General features: G+C 42.0%; 1 protein-coding gene across 11 annotated transcripts in view; it reads right to left on the bottom strand.

The window, feature by feature from the left end:
- LOC147331616 (dedicator of cytokinesis protein 3-like) overlaps positions 1-18,312 on the bottom strand; it is a 231,669-nt gene that overhangs the window by 19,837 nt on the left and 193,520 nt on the right. For 9 of the 11 annotated variants that reach the window (XM_086294015.1, XM_086294014.1, XM_086294017.1 and 6 more), the window contains 13 exons: positions 16,343-16,468; positions 13,252-13,376; positions 9,727-9,889; positions 9,134-9,240; positions 8,355-8,526; positions 7,842-7,939; positions 7,285-7,368; positions 6,338-6,438; positions 5,695-5,776; positions 3,257-3,427; positions 2,738-2,923; positions 1,429-1,621; positions 118-245 (listed from right to left, as the gene is read on the bottom strand). In XM_086294015.1, coding sequence (XP_086150141.1) covers positions 118-245; positions 1,429-1,621; positions 2,738-2,923; positions 3,257-3,427; positions 5,695-5,776; positions 6,338-6,438; positions 7,285-7,368; positions 7,842-7,939; positions 8,355-8,526; positions 9,134-9,240; positions 9,727-9,889; positions 13,252-13,376; positions 16,343-16,468 — 1,736 coding nt within the window. The remainder of the gene's footprint in view (positions 1-117; positions 246-1,428; positions 1,622-2,737; positions 2,924-3,256; positions 3,428-5,694; positions 5,777-6,337; positions 6,439-7,284; positions 7,369-7,841; positions 7,940-8,354; positions 8,527-9,133; positions 9,241-9,726; positions 9,890-13,251; positions 13,377-16,342; positions 16,469-18,312) is intronic. The other 2 variants (XM_086294022.1, XM_086294019.1) reach the window with 1 other exon arrangement.

Raw genomic sequence — 18,312 nt, forward strand, 5'->3', positions numbered from 1 at the left:
GCCTAGCTTCTGGGATAAGTTTCCTTTCAAACCCCACAATGACACTCAGATTTGAATGCAGCGGTGTTTCGAGTGTGTGAGTGTGTGTGTGTGTGCATGTGTGTGTGTGCGTGTTACCAGCGAGCTGGTCTTGATGATAGAGAATATAGAGCTGAGTATTCCAGAGCAGATGAGAAGCTCTTTCTGTTGCCTCAAGTGCAGGTGGATGTGATGGAGGACCACAGGAAGTAGGATCCTCCGAGACTCTGAGGGAACACAAAACAGACACACAAGTTTACTTCAGTTCAGGTTTATTTGAGAAGGACCACACACACGTTACATTATGGCGGTTAGGGTGTCTGTGGATCGTAACCCAACAACATCGCTGCTGTTCACTGGAACAGCAGGTCAGCGATGCTGCTCAGAGGGAGTCGGCCTCCTGCTCCTCTGGTCTGGTTCATGTCCTGAAACAAATCCATCTGAAAACTGTGCAGCTCTTCAAGCTTTTGTAGCTACAGGTTAAAGGTTACTGTCAAGTTAGTGCCATGAAACAGATTTTAGAAACATTTAATGTCAGTGGGGAGAAAAAAAACAGGGAGGCAATGACGGGTTAACTACACACAAACACCAGAGACAACGCCGACATAACAAAGTCACTTATTATCTGCATTTGAGCGGCTTCGTGGCCGATTACACAGCAGAAATGTTGTTTAGCAACGTTAGCAGACGTGCCGTGCGGAGGTCCTCCCCCAGGAGGGTTCGAACAAAGTTTCACCAGAAAGAATTTTGATGTGTCAGTTTGAGACTATTCAGCATCAGCTGGTGGTACTGAAACTGTCAGGCATTAATTTTGTCTCACCTTCACATTAACACATTCAGTTCTGAGTCATATAGACTCTTTTGCATTTGTGTGGGTTCACGATTTAGAGCGAAACCCAAAATTGAAAATGTCAGGTTGTAACTGTCTCTTCAATTTGGGGACATAACCTCTTTAGATTAGCGTTCCCTGTTCAGAGATGGTGGCAGCACGTCACACAGAGCTGTGGTGACAGTAAGGAATCTCCACTATGTAAATGAGCCTTATTGAAAACGAGGAAAGGTAACGTTACTTTACACTGAGACAAATACACGTGTCTGAACCATACAGCAGTTTCACAACATGTTGGTTATGTAGACGGGTGATTTTAATTTGGCCACAGGTGGATGTGAGAGTTTGTTGTCACTCTGTGTCAGCCCTGTGACCCTCTGTGACTGCTGGGACCCCAAACTATCAGCTGTTAAGAGAATGAACTGATGGACCTCTAGTTGATGATGTATTTGGGTTGCTGCATGTTTGACTCGCTTTTGTTTGTTTTTAAAGTCATTCACAACCTTTATTTTGATTTTAATAGTCCTGTGGCAAAAATCACAGCGCATTACATTAACGCATGAATGAATCCAAACATTTACCTGGGAAAGAGAAGAGCCGGCTGTCCACGGTCCGAGCTATGGACTGCAGCTTGACCACATCCATGGACTGTCCTATGTGCACCGTGGACGGCATGCTGCCCAGGGTGCCGCGCACAAACTCGGCCACCTCTTGCACCGTAAACATCTGCAGCAGCTCATCAAAGATGGCTGGGAACGAGTTCAAAAGTGCAGCCTGAGAATGAAATTAGGGACAGAAGAGGTGTTAATGACAAGAGGGGAGAGGTTCATTTAGGGAGGAGGGCAGCAGGGGGAGTTAGTCAAAAAAAAAAGGTTCGAGTGAACGAGAGAGAGAAGGAGTCGGTTATAAGGAACAATCCTGGTTTCAGTGACTGGAGTGTCCACAGGAGAGAGGTGCCAACCCACACGAGGAGTCATAAATCCACACAGGTCAGCAGGTAGACATCTGTTCAGATCCAGCTATTACAGTTTTTACAAAACAGCTCGTACGAAGAGGCACAGAAGTTATTCCACAGCAGAAAACAAACCAGAGCTGGAAGTGAAAGGTTTGAAAAAAGGAAGACAAAGCACACACACTAGCAAGTCAGGGGTATCAATCATTAATAACATGGTTCAAACAGAGTGAACGGACACAAAGACGGATTTTAGCACAAAGAAGCTGCAGCAGACGTGGCGTTTTGGACAAACAGGTTCATTCTGGTGTGAACTGGACTCAAAGTGGCACAAAACTGAAAGCTGCTGAACTCTGGATGAAAACTTCTTCTCCACTCTTTGTATTTTTACTAACAATATTTCACCTCTTCTAAAAATAAAGATAATCTAAGCCTATGAGGTCCAGTTTTAGTTCCACTTTTTAATGTTTTCTTTAAGAGTTCTTCTGGTGAAAATTGTGGATTTTGGAAAATGTTTAGAGGCCTCATTGAAAAATAGGAAGAAGTACATGAGATTAATTTATTTCAACGAGTTTGTTCTTATTGCGTGAATCAAGTGGCTGAAAAAGTCCAAATCCTGCAGTACCTGTAAAGGCCACGTGAGCCTGGATCTAAGGACAGCAGAGACGCGTTTACAGCCAAGAAATATTTTTGTCTCTACAGCGAGTGAAGTGAAGAGTTATCAGGAATGATGTCATTAACAAACATGCTCTCAGTCAGAGGACGTGTGTGACCAGCGAGTGCAAGAGGACATCGTGTACTTGTGTGTTATATCAGCCGGGACGTGTGTGCGGAGGACCACAGGTGTGTGTGTGGTTAGAGCTCTCTGAGGTGAAATGGGACTCTGGGCTTCACGGGGTTAAAGGGGTGCTGTGGGTTTCTTCCAGACGTTTACTTACTGACAGCGGAGTCGGCCGCAGAGCGTTGGCGCTCACGGCCTGAGTGCAGTTGGCCTGTCCGCTGCCAGGAACCTGTCCTGGGACAGTGGACTGCAGTTGGCCCGGGGCAGGAGCTAGTGCTAAGGGAGCGGGAAGCCCGGCGCCGGGACCTGGGACTTGATTTGGGCCCGGACAAGGCTGGGGGCCCTGTGGTATTTGGGTGTGGAGGAGACCCAGGAGGAATAATAGGGACCCAATTGAAGGAGCAAAGATTTAGGGGAAATTGAAAGAGAAGATGAGGAAAGGAAACAAGGAAAGATGCGAGGTACAAGTGGAAAAAGGAACAGAAGTGAAATAAAAGTCAGATTAAGGCAACTACAAGAAGATGGGAAGCAGCTAAACTAAAGTGCATTTTACTGTTAGCTGTCTACTGTAAACTATGACGACACAACAGTTTCAACATCAAAATCACAACAATAAACGATTTTTGTCTGCTTCATAAACAAGGAAGAAAAATGTTTTTGTTCCAAGTTTCCTCACCTGAGTGAAGATGAGCGTCTCGGAGTTGCGGCTGTCCAGGCTGAGGACGAAGCGGATCGACTGAAAGAGTTCTTGGACGCTGGTGCGAAACTGCTCCTCCTCCATGCCACACGTGGCCCGAGAGTAAAGGATCCGAGACTGGATGATGAACTTGAACAGATACTCCAAAGCCTGAGAGGACGTGCAAACAAAGAAAAGAGAAGCATGAAATATTCACTCGGGGTTTTTTTTGTTCTAGGAGAAACACAAACCTCAAATGTTTTAGGAGTACAGTGTTCCCTCGTTTATCACGGATGTTGATAACCTGCGAAAGGTGAAATCTGCGAAGTAGCGAACGTTTTGTTTTTTACAACTATCATAGATGTTTTAAGGCTGTGAAACCGCCTCACTACACACTTTATACACTTTTCTCAGACAAGCATGAACATTTTCACACATTTCTCTCGTTTAAACTCTTAAAGTTCAAACCTTCGTAGAAGAATACGTCCAGTATTATATATATATATGTAATTTAAACTGTTTCCTCTCTGTTTTATATTTGTAGCACTTTGGTCAACATTGTTGGATGTAAAGTGCGTTATAAATAAAGATGCTATGCTAAAGAAACCAAAGATAAAACCCTGTTTTCAGGTCCAGAACACGGGAACAGAGCAGCTGCCAGAGAATTCAACATTTATCGATCAATGGTACGGACGTAAAGGAAGCAAGAAGAATGAGTTGGGTGAAGTTTGACTTATCTGACTACTTTGTTTCACTTAATGCTCCTTAGAATCCTTTGACGTCGACACTGTTGTGTTTGTTGTCTTGCAAAGATTTATGTAAATTGACAAGCTGAACGCATTCTGTGCAGTACAGGAGACACGGCACGAGATTGATTGAAAATGGTCTACAGCCAATCAGGACGCAGAACGCAATGCGCTGCAAAAACAAAAAACAACATCGAGGCTACGAAAAGTGAACCGCGATGTAGCGAGGGAGCCGTGTACACTTTTTTTAAAGGATGGGTAATTTAAGTTAAATGAAATATTCCCTCTTTAAGCTTTAGTTTCTCTTGGTTCGAGCATCAGATTACTTATTTTAAATGAACAGGAGGGTTTCCTCAGAGTTCAGAACAGAGACTAAAACACAAACTTTGACTCACAATCATGTAGCTTGTCCAGGTTTTAATAACATGAACGCCAACGATGCTTTTAGTGACAAATATGACCAAACTGACAAAGACTTAAAAAGACTTCCTGTAAATTTTATTTAACGACATTATTTTCAGTTAGCTTGTTTTTCTAGTTTCCTTTTTTTTATTGCTTCACAACCAGTTTTAGTTTTTAGTTTAGTTCAGTGTATTAATCTCGTTTTTATACTTCCACATTGTGCCATTCTGTGCAAATGCACAGAAGACATAAAACTGTCTGTAAACTCATCACTCTGTCACATGGTTGTGGGGGAACTTCGGCCGCTCATTTAGCTCGTGCTCTTGTTCTTGTGGGTTTGCGAGACTCATTGATGCACAGCTCCACCTCTGTCTGAGCTGTTTGTGCTGATATCCTGTGTTGGTTTTACCCACGGCCTGAGTGCAGTTGGCCTGTCCGCTGCCAGGAATCTGTCAAAAGCATGTCTGAGTTACAAACTGTGAAATCCCCACTGAGGCTGGTTTGGTGAAACGCATGGTTATCAGGATGTGAGATCAAATTCTGAAGTCTGAAGACTGCTTACTCAAAATGTTTGCTGGCTTTAAGTCTAGTTTTGTTTTCTTTTTTTCCTTTTCTTTTTGCAAAACCTACCAGCTACAGATAATTAAAAGTGTTCTTTTCATCTGGAGCTTACGCCTTTATCACATCTGCAGGAGACAAGATCCTATTTGTATCTGGACAGAGATCCCAGGATGCACCAGGACAGAAACATCTGCAGCATCTGGGCTGCTCCTTGTTTACAGCAATGGTTAAGAAAGTTAGTGGAAGAATAAAGCAGACAGAAACAGGCTAAAACTCCTTGGACGCAGTTTATAAAAGATAAATCTGGAGACTGCAGCATGTGTCAAAGCTGTCCTCAATAATTCACGCCGTCCACTTTTTACATGACAGTGTGACCCATTTGGGATGGATGCTTGAGTCGGATAAATATTTTAACGTGCTGAGCAGCGTTTGTCTACTAAATGTGGTACGTTCTGCACATCTGTGTGGGATGGTGCATCTATTCCCAGCTCTGCTACGTCACTGATGTAGTTCTGAATGCATGCAGTCATATTTTACCTGAGGAGAACGTCCAGTGGGAGGAATTAAAAAGTTGAAAAGGTGTTTTTTTGTTTAAAAAGCCTTTATGGTGAAGACTGTTATATAAAACTCAGTGAAGAGATGAAAAATGCCAACAGCTCTTCATGTGTTTGATTATTCGGAGTTCAGTGTTCAGGTCAGTGCTCCACCCAGGTGGCACTGAGCTCTTACCCTCATGGCTTCCTGTATGTGGTCCTGCCTCACCACCTCAGCAGAGCGATCCATGTACCACTTCAGACAGCGGATCAGCTCCCTGAAACACATTTAAAAAGCCACACAGGGTTGATTCTCTGCACTGGAAGGAGTGCAAACGTAGCATTACTTTAATAAAGGACCCGTTCAGCCCAGGATGGCTCTGTAAATAAATGCTTAGATTTTCCTTTTGTTGTGATAGTCGCAGCACTCTGCAGGACCAAACATGTACGGAAATACATCACAAAGACCTGAAAAACTAAAATTTGTGCAGTTATAATAACTATATGTGTCTTTTTTTATTTTCTGCCAGTCGACCCGAGATCGAGATCTTTGTTTCATCCTCTATAAAATATTTAGTCAGTGCAAAACTAATTTTCAGACTCTTACTAAAAGCAAAACTTCTCATGTAATATATCTGGATGAGGTCAAAGTTAAATGAGCATGAAAAGCATGCAATCCTACGCCAGTTTTCCATACTGTATTTATCTCTGATGCCCTTGAGCCACCGTGATGAAATAAATCCAGGAGAAGTCAAACTGCAATAAAGGCAAACGACGTGTACACGAATATACAATCACACTTTAATCAATCAGGCTGTTAGTTAGAGAGCAACACTCACTTGTAAGCTAACGCTCCAGCAAAGTGCTTCTGGATGTAAGTGTCCATCACCGGCCTGAAGTGGTAGTATTTACTGTCCCTGAGCAGGTTTATAATGAACACCTGTGAGACAGACAGAGACTGCGATCAGTGAGTGTGATGCTTGAGTGACGCTTAAATGCACAGAAAATGAATCATAATTTACAGTCACAGTGAAAAAAGTACGGCCTCTTTCAAAGCGAAGGGTTTAGCTATAAAGAGATTTAAAAAGGAAATGGTGCTACTAGCCCTCATGTTTGGAGCAGTTAAATAGAAGCTCAGAGGAACCTGAACACATAGCATTTTATACCATGTCATTACTTATGAAACACAAACTGAGCCACAGTGCAGAGGCAGTGTGTGAAAGTCTATCACACGATGCAGCAATGACTTCATCTCTCTCATCGTCATCGACAGTCTGCTGCTGTGCTTGGGATCATTGTCCTGCTGAAGCTTCTGACTGGACAGAGCTTTTCATACGTTGTTGTTCAGCTCGTATTTACAGATGTGCAGGCACCAGGTTATTGTTTATATTTTAGTGCTTTCTTTGTGATCATGTGATCATGACCCCACAGTATTTTATTTTCCTGTTACAGCGTAACCTTCTTTCATCACCCACCCACATTTTCCAAATTTAACTGTAACTCTTATTCCTGTTGCACAGTCATACTGAAATTAGAGTAAAAAAAATGACAGAATAAAAAATCTTTCAGCTTTCAGGGTTTAGGGTGTGTCAGAGCTCCTGTTTCCAGTAACTCAGAGGATGACATCAGTGGGACTGAAACTGACAGTTAGCCTCATCTGTATTAGATTGTTTCTTCTGCAAGTCTCTAAATCCTCATTATTAAATTTAATGAAACTCATTATTTGTTACTTTTGTTTGTTTACTTTATTTTCTCCTTCTTCGTGCACTGCCCACGCCACACTCACCAATGACTGAAAAACCAGCGGCCCATATTTGTCTGTGTTGTCATCCAAGATGGAGAACAAGGTGTCCAGAATGTCCTGAAGAAACTGAGACACACACACACACACACACACACACACACACACACACACACACACACACACACACAATGACATGTCTTCAGTTTAGTAAACAGCTGCTGAAAGTCCTGCTGAGGAAAATGGCTTACATAATGGCGGAAAGAAATTTTCCGTTATTAGTTATTTATGAACACCACATGACAATTTTTAAAGAATCAAACCTTTTCATGGTATCCTCCCAGTTGCTGGTTGTCTACAAGCTAATGTTAATGGGACCACAGGAGTATTACAACACCTGTAGAGCTCTTTTAACACATGCTTTAAAAAATCACCTCAAACCACCTCAGAGATCACCAACAAACACGTCCTGCCCAGCAACATGGCAAATGTCTTACACAGCAAATCTGGCACAGCTACAGAATATTATGATGATCCACGATACAAGTGTTTACACATATTAAACAGAACAATCTCCCCACCTGTTCGACTTCAAACCTCACCTTGACGATCTCTTCTCCGCTGACATGCCGAAGCCGTCCAAGGATGTCCATGACCCGGTCGGGATGGGCCTTCCACTTCAGCAGGGCCAAGAGGTCCACTGGAAGACAACAGGAATGTCAAACACCAGGAAAACAACGGAAAAAGGCTCATATTCAGACTTCAGCCTGTGAGCAGCAAAACAGCCGTTTAATATGTACAACGGAGTAAAAACTGTCATAAATGAGGAAGCCACTGTTAGCGCAGCACAACGGCTGAAAGCAGGTGTCTGTATGCCAGAACCATAACAGATAGTGACAGTTTTTCCTCACTTTAATGCTGTCACCTCAAGCTGCTTTATGTCAGGTTACGACTACAATATCAGAAAGAAACGCCAACAATCATACGAGCCCGTATATGCAAACACTTGGTGACAGTGGAATTAAAAACAGTCTGAAATTCTCACGTGTAATCGTGCATATTTAAGCACATTATCCACGAGCGGCTCAAACGCCGGCTGCAGATCAGCTGCGTACCGTTCTGGGTGAGCTTGGTGGAGGAGAGCTGTGTGGAAATCCAGAAGGTCTCTTTCATGCTGCGCTGGAAAATGAGGCTGGAGGGGATGTTGGGACAGCTGTTGAAGTCCTCCTTACAGCAGGGCAGCCCCAGGTAGAGGGCGTGGTTACTGAAGGTCGTGTTTTCATCACACTGAGGACACGAGACACCGAGAAGGAGGAAAGGAAGGAAGGAAAGCGCTTACAATAGATCTGTGCACCTCATTGACAAAGTGTAGCTGCAAAACTGAGTCAAAAGCTGCAAACATGAAGCTTGTGTGTGAACACTGTACAGCAGGAGTGTCCAACTCCAGGCCTCGAGGGCCGGCAGGTTTTAGATGTGTCCTTGATCCAGCACAGCTGATTTAAATGGTTAAATTACCTCTTCAACATGTCTTGAAGTTCTCCAGAGGCCTTTTAATGAACTAATCGTCTGATTCAGGTGTGTTGACCTAGGGTGAGATCTAAAACCTGCAGGACACGGCCCTGAGGCCTGGAGTTGGACCTGCTGTACAGTTTTGGTGAGCAACAGTAAAGGTGTTGTGGATATCATGTACAAAGTGTACACAACATTTAAAGTGAACTTTATAGTTATACTGTGAGATTACTGAAGTACAGTTCACATATATACTAACTAAATATTGTCATTTCTGCTGCAATCATCAGCCAACAGAAAGACTCCTCTGCAGAATAAATGACGAACGTGTGATGAAGGCTGATGAGTAGCAGCCAGGAAACAGAAAAGCTCTAGTGTAGCTGACCTTGTAGACATACAGCTCGTGGCTCTCATCAGAGAGAGTAGTTCCATCCTCTCTCATTAGAGGCGTGAAGGCAAAACCAAACAGCTTTTTCTCTCCTTTGTCCTTTGCTGCAGAGAAAATGACGAAGAAGGAACATGTGAGAGGAGAAACGCACCGAGTGTTCGGTCAAAAAGCACCGAGGTTAAATGTCTCTCAGATTATTAGAGATGTATTCAGAAAACCAGTTCATTACTTCACTATTGTAGACAAAGTGATACAGCCTGCATATAAGAAGGTCAAAGAGTAACTTGGTTATGCTTTTAATGTTATATTTAGATATATTTTCTATAAATGTCACCACCTGCTTGAAGCAGCACCTAATCAGTCTGGGAGGATTATAGTGAGCAGCCAGCTGCTGTATCTGCATGCCAAGAAATGCAGATGCGTCTGTCATCTTATTACACTGCACCTGTCACGGTTCTGGGTTTTATTTTTACAATAAGCCTCCTTCGCACCTCCACGAGTGCCTGTTCTTGGATCCTCATTTATTTTCTCCACACAGATCATCCCATTAGCCATGACAGCCCCAGTATTAACACAAGTAAGGCACTCACTGGAGCAGTGTCTGAACTCGAAGCGCAGGTGGGACCCTCTGAAACGGTCGATGGGAATCGGCAGTTTGATCACCTCGCTCCATCGCGGGCTGTTGTTATGGTAGAGCACAAAGGAGCGGTGCTCTGGCACGTTGGGCTCACCTGAACCCAGACTGATGCAGTCCTACGGAGCATGTGCAGAAGCAGACAAACAATGAGATCAGTGACACTGCAGTAACACTTGGAGAAACTGTGGACCAGAGCGGCCCCAACAGCCGTGACGCACCAACACCTGGGCCAGCTGTGCACACAACACATTTGAGTGATACTCAAAGGTCAACTGAAAGGGGTCCTTCAGGTAAGCGAAGTCAAGGAGTGGAAACGTATTTGAATGGGAACCTTTAAGAAAGGTGTGATAGGCTGGCTTGTTTTTGGTGGAAAAGTTGGAAGTTAAATGATAACATTTATGAAAAACACTGAAGCATGAACTTGTTTATTTCTACAGACTCATTCCAACGTGAACCTCAAACTGCAGAGCCTGTAAGTTTGAGCCAGTGTGGAGAAACATCGGACAAAGGTGCCACCAACGAGACAAACACAAACATCACTCAGAAGTCGGCTGGTTAGTGATGCGATTACTCTGATCAACTGCATTCAAATTTAATTTATTTTTTTTTTAAATTTTGGCAGAACAGCAGTTTTCTCTGTTTTTGACTCAGGCTGTTCAGACTATTGATCATCTGCTAATCAATATCTGCTTTTCAATAAGCTCACCTCAGTTCCTGATCACACATCTCTGAAATCTCATCGTCAGCACAGAGAAATGCATTTACTGTCACTGAGAGTGGGTCCAACACTCCACTTGTGCCTTTGTTGGCTCAGCTGTTTCTGACACAACTCTTCTGTAGTGATCAGTTCAGTCAGATTCATCGTAACATGTAAGAAACGTGTCGCAGGCTATGAAGATTATATCTAATTCAAATAGACGGCCTTTCAGCCTGCCTGCATACTTTAAAAAAGGCTTTAGTTTCACACTGTCAGGTCATATCAGTGCACTGAGCTCATCATATGTTCTTAAGTGACGATGAAGAACATCTAATGTTGAACCAGTTCTTTCATTTCTGCAGGGAAACTAAAACATCTGAAAACTCAAGAAAAGCCAGGAGCAGAACGTGCCAAGGAAATAGGATCCAACGGAGAGATAAAGTTAGACGTAGAGCTGGACAGCAGGGACTGATGGAGATGTGAACCACTGTCTTACATTCAGTCTGTGCAAAAGTCATGAGCCAGCACTCATATTTGACGTAAGATTAGTACAGGAATTATTTAGAACATAAATTCTATTTTTTTGGGAATCACCAGAAAAAAATACCAAGCAGTGGTTAGCACTGTTGCCTCACAGCAGGAAGGTTCCTGGGTTTGAATCCATCATGTGGTCTACGCAGGTTCTTTTGTGCCCTTTCCTCACAGTATTTTAAATATTTGGGAGTTATAATACATAAGGATCTCACAGAACTATTAGAAAGAAATTATTCACCAATACAAAAGAAAATCGAGGAAGATATAGCGAGATGGAATTTAATCTAACCTAAGTTTATATTTGAGAATAGATTGGAATAAAATGAATATACTACCCAAATTATTATATTTATTTCAAACAGTGCCAATAGAAATAAGCCAGAAACAATTTAATCAATGGGACAAAATGTTGTCAGACACATATGACAAGGTAAAAGGCTCCAAATTAGATATAAAACCTTAAAGTTCGCTAAAATAAGGGGGGGGGGGGGGGGGGGGGGGGGGGCTTCCTTCTCTCTAGGATTATTATTGGGCAGCACAGTGAAGGCGGATGACATGTTGGTGTAATCCTTCATACGATGCTCAGTGGAGGGTCTGACCTCCATCCACATACAAGCTGTTATAGCAGACAGTAGCCTGCAAGATGTTATAGACACTATTGAAAATACACAGTTATTACAGACAGTCGTATGCTGGCATTGGGCAGTTTCACCTCTGTTAATCATCTGTAAGTAATATTGTTTATCACTGAGACTACTTGTGTGCAGTGTTGGTCAAGTAACTAATTACTGATTACTTCCCCAAAAAGTAATCCGGTTACTTTACTGATTACTTATTTTCAAAAGTAATTAATCACTTAATTACTTAGTTACTTTTTAAAAACACGATTTACAACCTGAAGAGGTGATAAAGTGATAGATCTTTCAGCCCAATTCTACTTTTTCTGCATAATCATCATACAAAATGTAATCAGATGGAAAAGTCTCTTTTTAAAACTTGTTTTATTAGTTTTAATCTTTTAACTTTATGCATCAAGCAAACATTTAATTATCTGCAACATTCTCTGACTTGAATAAATTAGTTTAACATTTAAACCTATTTTCTGCACATTCCAGCACATAAAATATTTTTTGTGTTTACACTCAGTCTTTCAAATAGATGCAAGTGAAACACAGCAGAAAATAAATAAAATCAAAGACTCAGCGGTCCTGTTGCTCTATTTTCACCTGTAAAGCAGGCGGATGTTTGCCCTGGTGTTTTACTGCTTTAAAGTGTTTTAGTTTCTTTATATGAGGTTTGAACCTACAGGGGGCAGCAGGTACCCAAGAAATCATGAGACCGGCACAGAAACTAAAAGCATGTACTGAAGTGTGCACGGTCAACAACGTGGATTTCACACACATAAAAGAGCTGATAGTGGATTATACTGCTCATTTATTCTAACTTACAACATTTTCACTACTTTAAATCAAATCACAAATCAAATCACTTTTTATTGTCACATCACATGTGCAGGCACACTGGCACAGCACATGCGAGTGAAATTCTTGTGTGCGAGCCCCACAAGCAACAGAGATGTGCAAACACAACAACACAAATGAGCAAAATACAAGAATGGCCAACCTGAAACTAATAAATATATGTACAATGTATAATAGTGTATGCATTTCTGGATGTGTATACTAAATATTTTCCTACGTGTGTGTGTGTGTGTGTGTGTGTGTGTGTGTGTGTGTGTATACACATTTTTACAAATTAAATAGTAAAAAAATAAAATAAAATAATAATAATAATAATAATAATAAAATATATAAAATATACAGAGTTGAATATGTGCAAAACAAGTGGCATTTATATACAGTGTGGAGTGCATAATGTTTACTCTTACAGTCCAATAAAACAGGTCATTTCATCTCCAAAAAACATTGAAGTGGTTCATCTGCTGCAGCTGTTACTTAGTGTGTTTTAATGTGACTTTGGTGTTTTCATTGTTTGCTAATTCTACTCTAAACTTGAACTAAACCATCAAAACACCAGAAACATGTTTGCTGTGAGCTACAAATTCTCTGCTGCCTTTAAAGAAACTTACTGCTATAAACCAGCCTAAAGTTTAACATTAGGCACAACTTCAAACTGATGAAAGACTTGTTTTTTTTGTTAGAAGAAGAAAGATGCTGAACGTCTGTTTATATTATGTGCCACTAACTGGACAAAAGAAGGCTTTTTACAGCAGGAACGTTTCCCTACCTTGAGGATTTCTCCGTCGGCGTAAAGCACATATATGGTCACCTCGATGTTCTTCTGAACGCTTTTCCCTCCCCTCTCAAAATCTCCTCGCTCCAGTGTCAGGTACAGGTCGTTACGGATGTCACCTGGACCAGCAGAGACATGTTAATGCAGACTAATATGTGTCAAACACCAGCGCACATGGTTGTTTTATTTGTAAAGATGCAACAAAGATGCAAACGTCCGTAATCTCGAAGCAGGCGCGGTGTGTCGCTCTCACTCCCCGCTCGTCCTCATAGAGGAGGTGTCACCTTTAGTGTATAAAGATGGGAGTTAAACACTCACTCCATCACTGCCTGAGGGGAGCAGTGGTTAATGTGTGTGAAAGACACTGGTGCCTGTGGGATGTGCAGCCCTGTTGTTTTCTTCCTGTTTGCTGTAGAGGGAAGCTTAATGTAAGCGTTCATTTGTTTACCTGTTAAGCTCATCATCATTAAGAGTATTCACCAATGAGAGCAGCACAGCAGGTTCATGAGCTGGACTATGAAGCTGCTCGACTCGTGTCCTTTATTTCTAAAGGCGAAAGTTAAATACAAAGCAAACGATTGGCTTGCAGGGCTGCTACAAAAGGACCTGATGTGGTAAAGATGAATCTATGGTAATGATGATGTATTCAAAGCACTTCTTGTAATTATGTAAAGATTAACTCCTGACAGCTGGCACGACGGGGTAAAAGCTTTGAATAATTTCTGTAGCAGGCTGTAAGAATGTTTATTTCCTGCTGTAAAGTTAACAGGAAGTCTAAGGGACTGACTTGCTTTTAAGAGGAACTGCAGTTTTTTGCCCTCAGCTTCATTTTTCAGCCCTGTCTATTGAAGAGCAACAGACATTTCTGCAGCTCTAAAACATGGCAGCTCGCATCATAACTATCTCACCGGACAAGCAGCACCACAGACCAGAGGAGAAATTATATTTGGGGCTGAAATTGTGCCTCTAAGAAAGCCTCTCTTGTCAAGCACATAAATGCGGGATGTTGAATATTTTCTGAGGTCACATATTTTACAGGCTGCATAAATGAATTAACAGGAGACTGTGGAGATCATAGCACTTTAGCTTCAGCAGCATCAGTGTTTGGTATTTCTGCTAAATCTAAAAAGTAAGCATGAATGTGGGACAGGTAAGGTTTCTTTAACTGAATGAAGCTGCAAGCAGTGGATACAAAAAGTAAACAGTGAGATGCTTTTTGTATGTAAATCCAGCTGCTGCCTGGATGTGATATCAGGCTGCTGCAGCATTCACACACAAACACACACTTGTCCATCTTTGTGGTTTCTTTATCAGGCTGCAGCTAGTTGGAAAAACGAGGCATAAAACCTAAAATCCAGATATGGAAATAAAAGTTTTCTCAAACATAAAAATGTAAAATCTTTGTGTCAGCTGCAAATTTATGAGAGAAAACTTAAGGAACTATAATATTTTACTTTTCAAAGTGAAGTTGGAAACAAATTCACATATTTAAACTCCACAGTGCACCAAGAAAACCTCCAACATGGTCTAAAGAAGTCTATGAGTCCCTCACAGTGAGACATCACGATATATTATACATGTATGTACATATATATATTTTTTTTCTTTTTTTTTGCTTTCTCTAAGATTTGCCAAACATTTGCCATTTTTATTTTCTTTTGCCAGATTTTTCTGCCCCCTGGTTCTTACTTCCTCCAGAAGCTGCTGCACTGTGTACATCTGCTCACAGCACCACAGCAATGATTTCTAAAGGTCTGATTAACACTCGACATTTTCATGTTCTGTTCAACAACACGATCACTACTTTATTGTGGTGGAGATTTTTATATATATATATATATATATATATATATATATATATATGTTTTCAGGGGTGGGGGGATTTGCCCCTGGCAGGGTCTCCCATGGCAAATCATTTGAATCACTCTTTGTCTGGTTCCTCACCCAGGACCAGATAGTTTGAGCTCCAGTCTCCTGCAGAGGGGCTGGACTAAATGATGTCAGTCCTCTGGGGCAGATAAGAGCTAAGACTGATAAATAAATGAGCGTGCATGCCTAACACGTCTCTGACAGCAGGCAGTGCACTTGTTGAGAAGATTGAATTATCTTTTACACACCGACAGAAACAGCTGGGAAGCTGTACAAAAAGACATTAAATCATCAAAGTGACTTAAGCTAAGTACTGCTGAAAGAGATTTCCACACTTATGAAAAATACATCTGTGGACTTAAATATCTACAAGCCTGTAACTCAGTTTATTGGGTTATTAAATAATAACACATTTACAGCTTTGAAGGTCTTCACAAACATTTTAACATATTACAGGAGGAGAAGCTCCACTGTAATTAAAATGAAGTCAGTGGAGAGATGCAAACTGACACATTCGGTCTCCCTGTAATGGATTTATAGCTCTCAGAAGAGGAAGCTAACACAGGAATATCACAAAGCGGGTCCAATTCTGGGAAACTGTTTACTTCGACCAGTGCTTTGGAGACGTTCCTGCTGGAAAAACCAGATTCACTCCTTTGTTGCTCCCATGTAGGAATCTAAATTAAGCAGCAGCCCGGCAGGAGCGCAGATCAGCTTCTGTGGTTCTGTCCATCTGTCCAGCCTTGAAGTCACTTGTTTATTTTCAGGGATCCTGGACCTCAAATCTAAATTCTCTTTCTTTGTTTGGAACTTGGACATTGATCCAAAGGCCTCTTTGAAAGCCAAACAAAGCTTTTGAAGATTTTTATAGCTGCAAGAAATAAAACTGTTTACAAAATGCCTGCTCAAGAAGAACACCTGCAACACTGCACCTTTTCTCTGTGCTTCAGCTCAACAGGTACGTGTTTTTGCTCCCTTCTTCAAAAGCAGAAGGTAGAGATGTACAAAACCCGCCCAGACATTCAGCACTTTTTCTATTCCTGTCTGACCCATTTACATGATTCAAACCTGAATTGTTGTTTTTATTTATTTTACGTGTTATTCACGGAGCCCATCTCTGCTGTGTGCTTACGTAAACTAAGAATAGAAGTGTTGAGGTGGACAGCCCGCTGCGCTGCGATGGGTAGGCCTGCATGAAGCTGGATACGTGACTCACCGGGCATGATGACATCTGGGAATCCCAGTTTGCGTGTGATGGCCACCCCCCTGCTGAAAATGAGCGGGTTTTCTCTGCGGACCTGCTCCATGTCGCCCCTCAGCAGCTGCAGGGAGATGATCAGCCCTGCAGGATGTGAAGGGGAAGAAATGGGAACGAGTGGGTTGACAGAAAAAGAAGATGGGTAGAGAGATGGATGAAAAGCAAAGGAAGAAGACAGAACAAAGTGTCCTATTTAAAAAGCACAGCCTTTAGGCCACACATAAAATTCAGATAAACTTAAAGTCTAAACAGAGTTTTGAAGCTGCAGAGCTCGTTTGATCTCCCCAGAATCAGAACAAACATTTCAATGCATGCTAAACGTTGCCAAACTGCTTTTCCAGCAGACTCTCAGCCTGTTAGTCTGGGTTCATCTCTTCACCTGAAAACAAAAGTTTGCTGCTGGATTATGTTTTTTTAAAGACACATATCTGTGCGGGGTCATGGAGTTCACAGACTTTAACACTGGGGCAGAGGAGAGTCCTCTACAGTGACACCAATTAATATGATTTTCCCGCTGATGTCAGTGTGATGACTTGCATGTGTCAGTCAGACGCTCTAAATAAGTTGCTCCTGGGAACTCTTTTTTGTTCAGTGTTCCTGAAATGTCGGCTGACTCATCAGCAATGAAATAAAACGAGTCACAAGTGCTGCAGGACTAGAATCTGCTCCTGCCCTCTGTGCTTTGACAGAAGTAATAAAGTGACTGGAAGAAACGGTCCACACAGAACATCAGCGGGCTGGAGCAATAACTGAGTGCTAGAAATTGCCTCCACCCTCGGCTGCTGTGTTCACAAAAACACCACTGCACTGCTAATGTTGCAGGGTAACCCTGCAAGGATAACGCATCTGCTTCTGGGTTTTGTGGCCAAAATAATTCACCTGGACAAAAAAATCCAGTAGAATAAAAAAATATACTTTTAGGACAATAAATTGTGCTCCGATATACGTGTAGCAAGCCTGCTGTGTTGTTTGGGTGTTGATTGCTAACCTTTATGCCTCCTCTCTTACCATAGCTGGGTTGCCCGTCATTTCCAGTGGAGTGAGGGCACACTCAGCGATCAACCAGGCCTACAGTGTAAGAGCTGGGGAGGAGAGCAGCTCAGTCTCTCTATGGGCCAGACGTACAGTAGCCTTAGCCGTGTGTTGTGTTTTAATTATGTCAAGCTCCCAGTGAGTAACTGTGACCTCCTGTTTGCAGAGTGGGTTTTTCTTCTTTTGTGTTGTTGAGGTGCAGATTCTTCATTTTTATTTCCAATCTCCCAACATTATCTGTTTGCTGATGCTTTTCTTTTATTTCTGGATTATTTAGGGCGTAGAGGCGAAGTTAGAGCTTTTAATAAAATCAGGATTGAGTTTGTAATTTTTTTCACCTTTTCTTTCACATGGATACTCTACTGTTACTCCCCTCATCCTGTAGGCCAGCGGTCCCCACAGACCGGTTTATACCTGACAATATTTTCACAGACCGGCCATTAAGGTGTCATAAATACAAAATAAAACCAGTATACCAAAAAAAGAAGATTTATTCATTACACGGGGAAAGTCCGAAGGAAACCAAGTTAACACTAAAAACTGATAAAAACCCAGAAAACCATACACTTCACCCCCGAGCCTCCACTCTCGCAGCCCGGTACCAAACAACTGGCCTGGGGGTTGGGAACCGCTGCTCTACTGTTACTCCCCTCATCCTGTAGCCCGTTTCAGGGAACATAACAGTTTAGGGGCTTGTTCAGGATTCAGAACCAGAAAAGTTTGCATGAAAGAAAGTGGAGATCTTTGAGATATTAACAAGTTATTTATTCTTAAATGTAACTATGAGCTTCAGTATTTGTATTTAGCATAAATCAGAGATGTGCTCTTCATCCCACACTCAGTTTGTTGGGGTCCGATCATCCAAACTCAGGGTACACAAACACGTGGTCTCTCCT

Source organism: Aulonocara sp. 'chitande type north' Nkhata Bay, linkage group LG5, assembly GCF_057382095.1.
Source record: "Aulonocara sp. 'chitande type north' Nkhata Bay isolate Kocher_YH1m ecotype deep benthic linkage group LG5, A_spYH_male_GT1.1, whole genome shotgun sequence".
Lineage (NCBI taxonomy): Eukaryota > Metazoa > Chordata > Actinopteri > Cichliformes > Cichlidae > Aulonocara > Aulonocara sp. 'chitande type north' Nkhata Bay.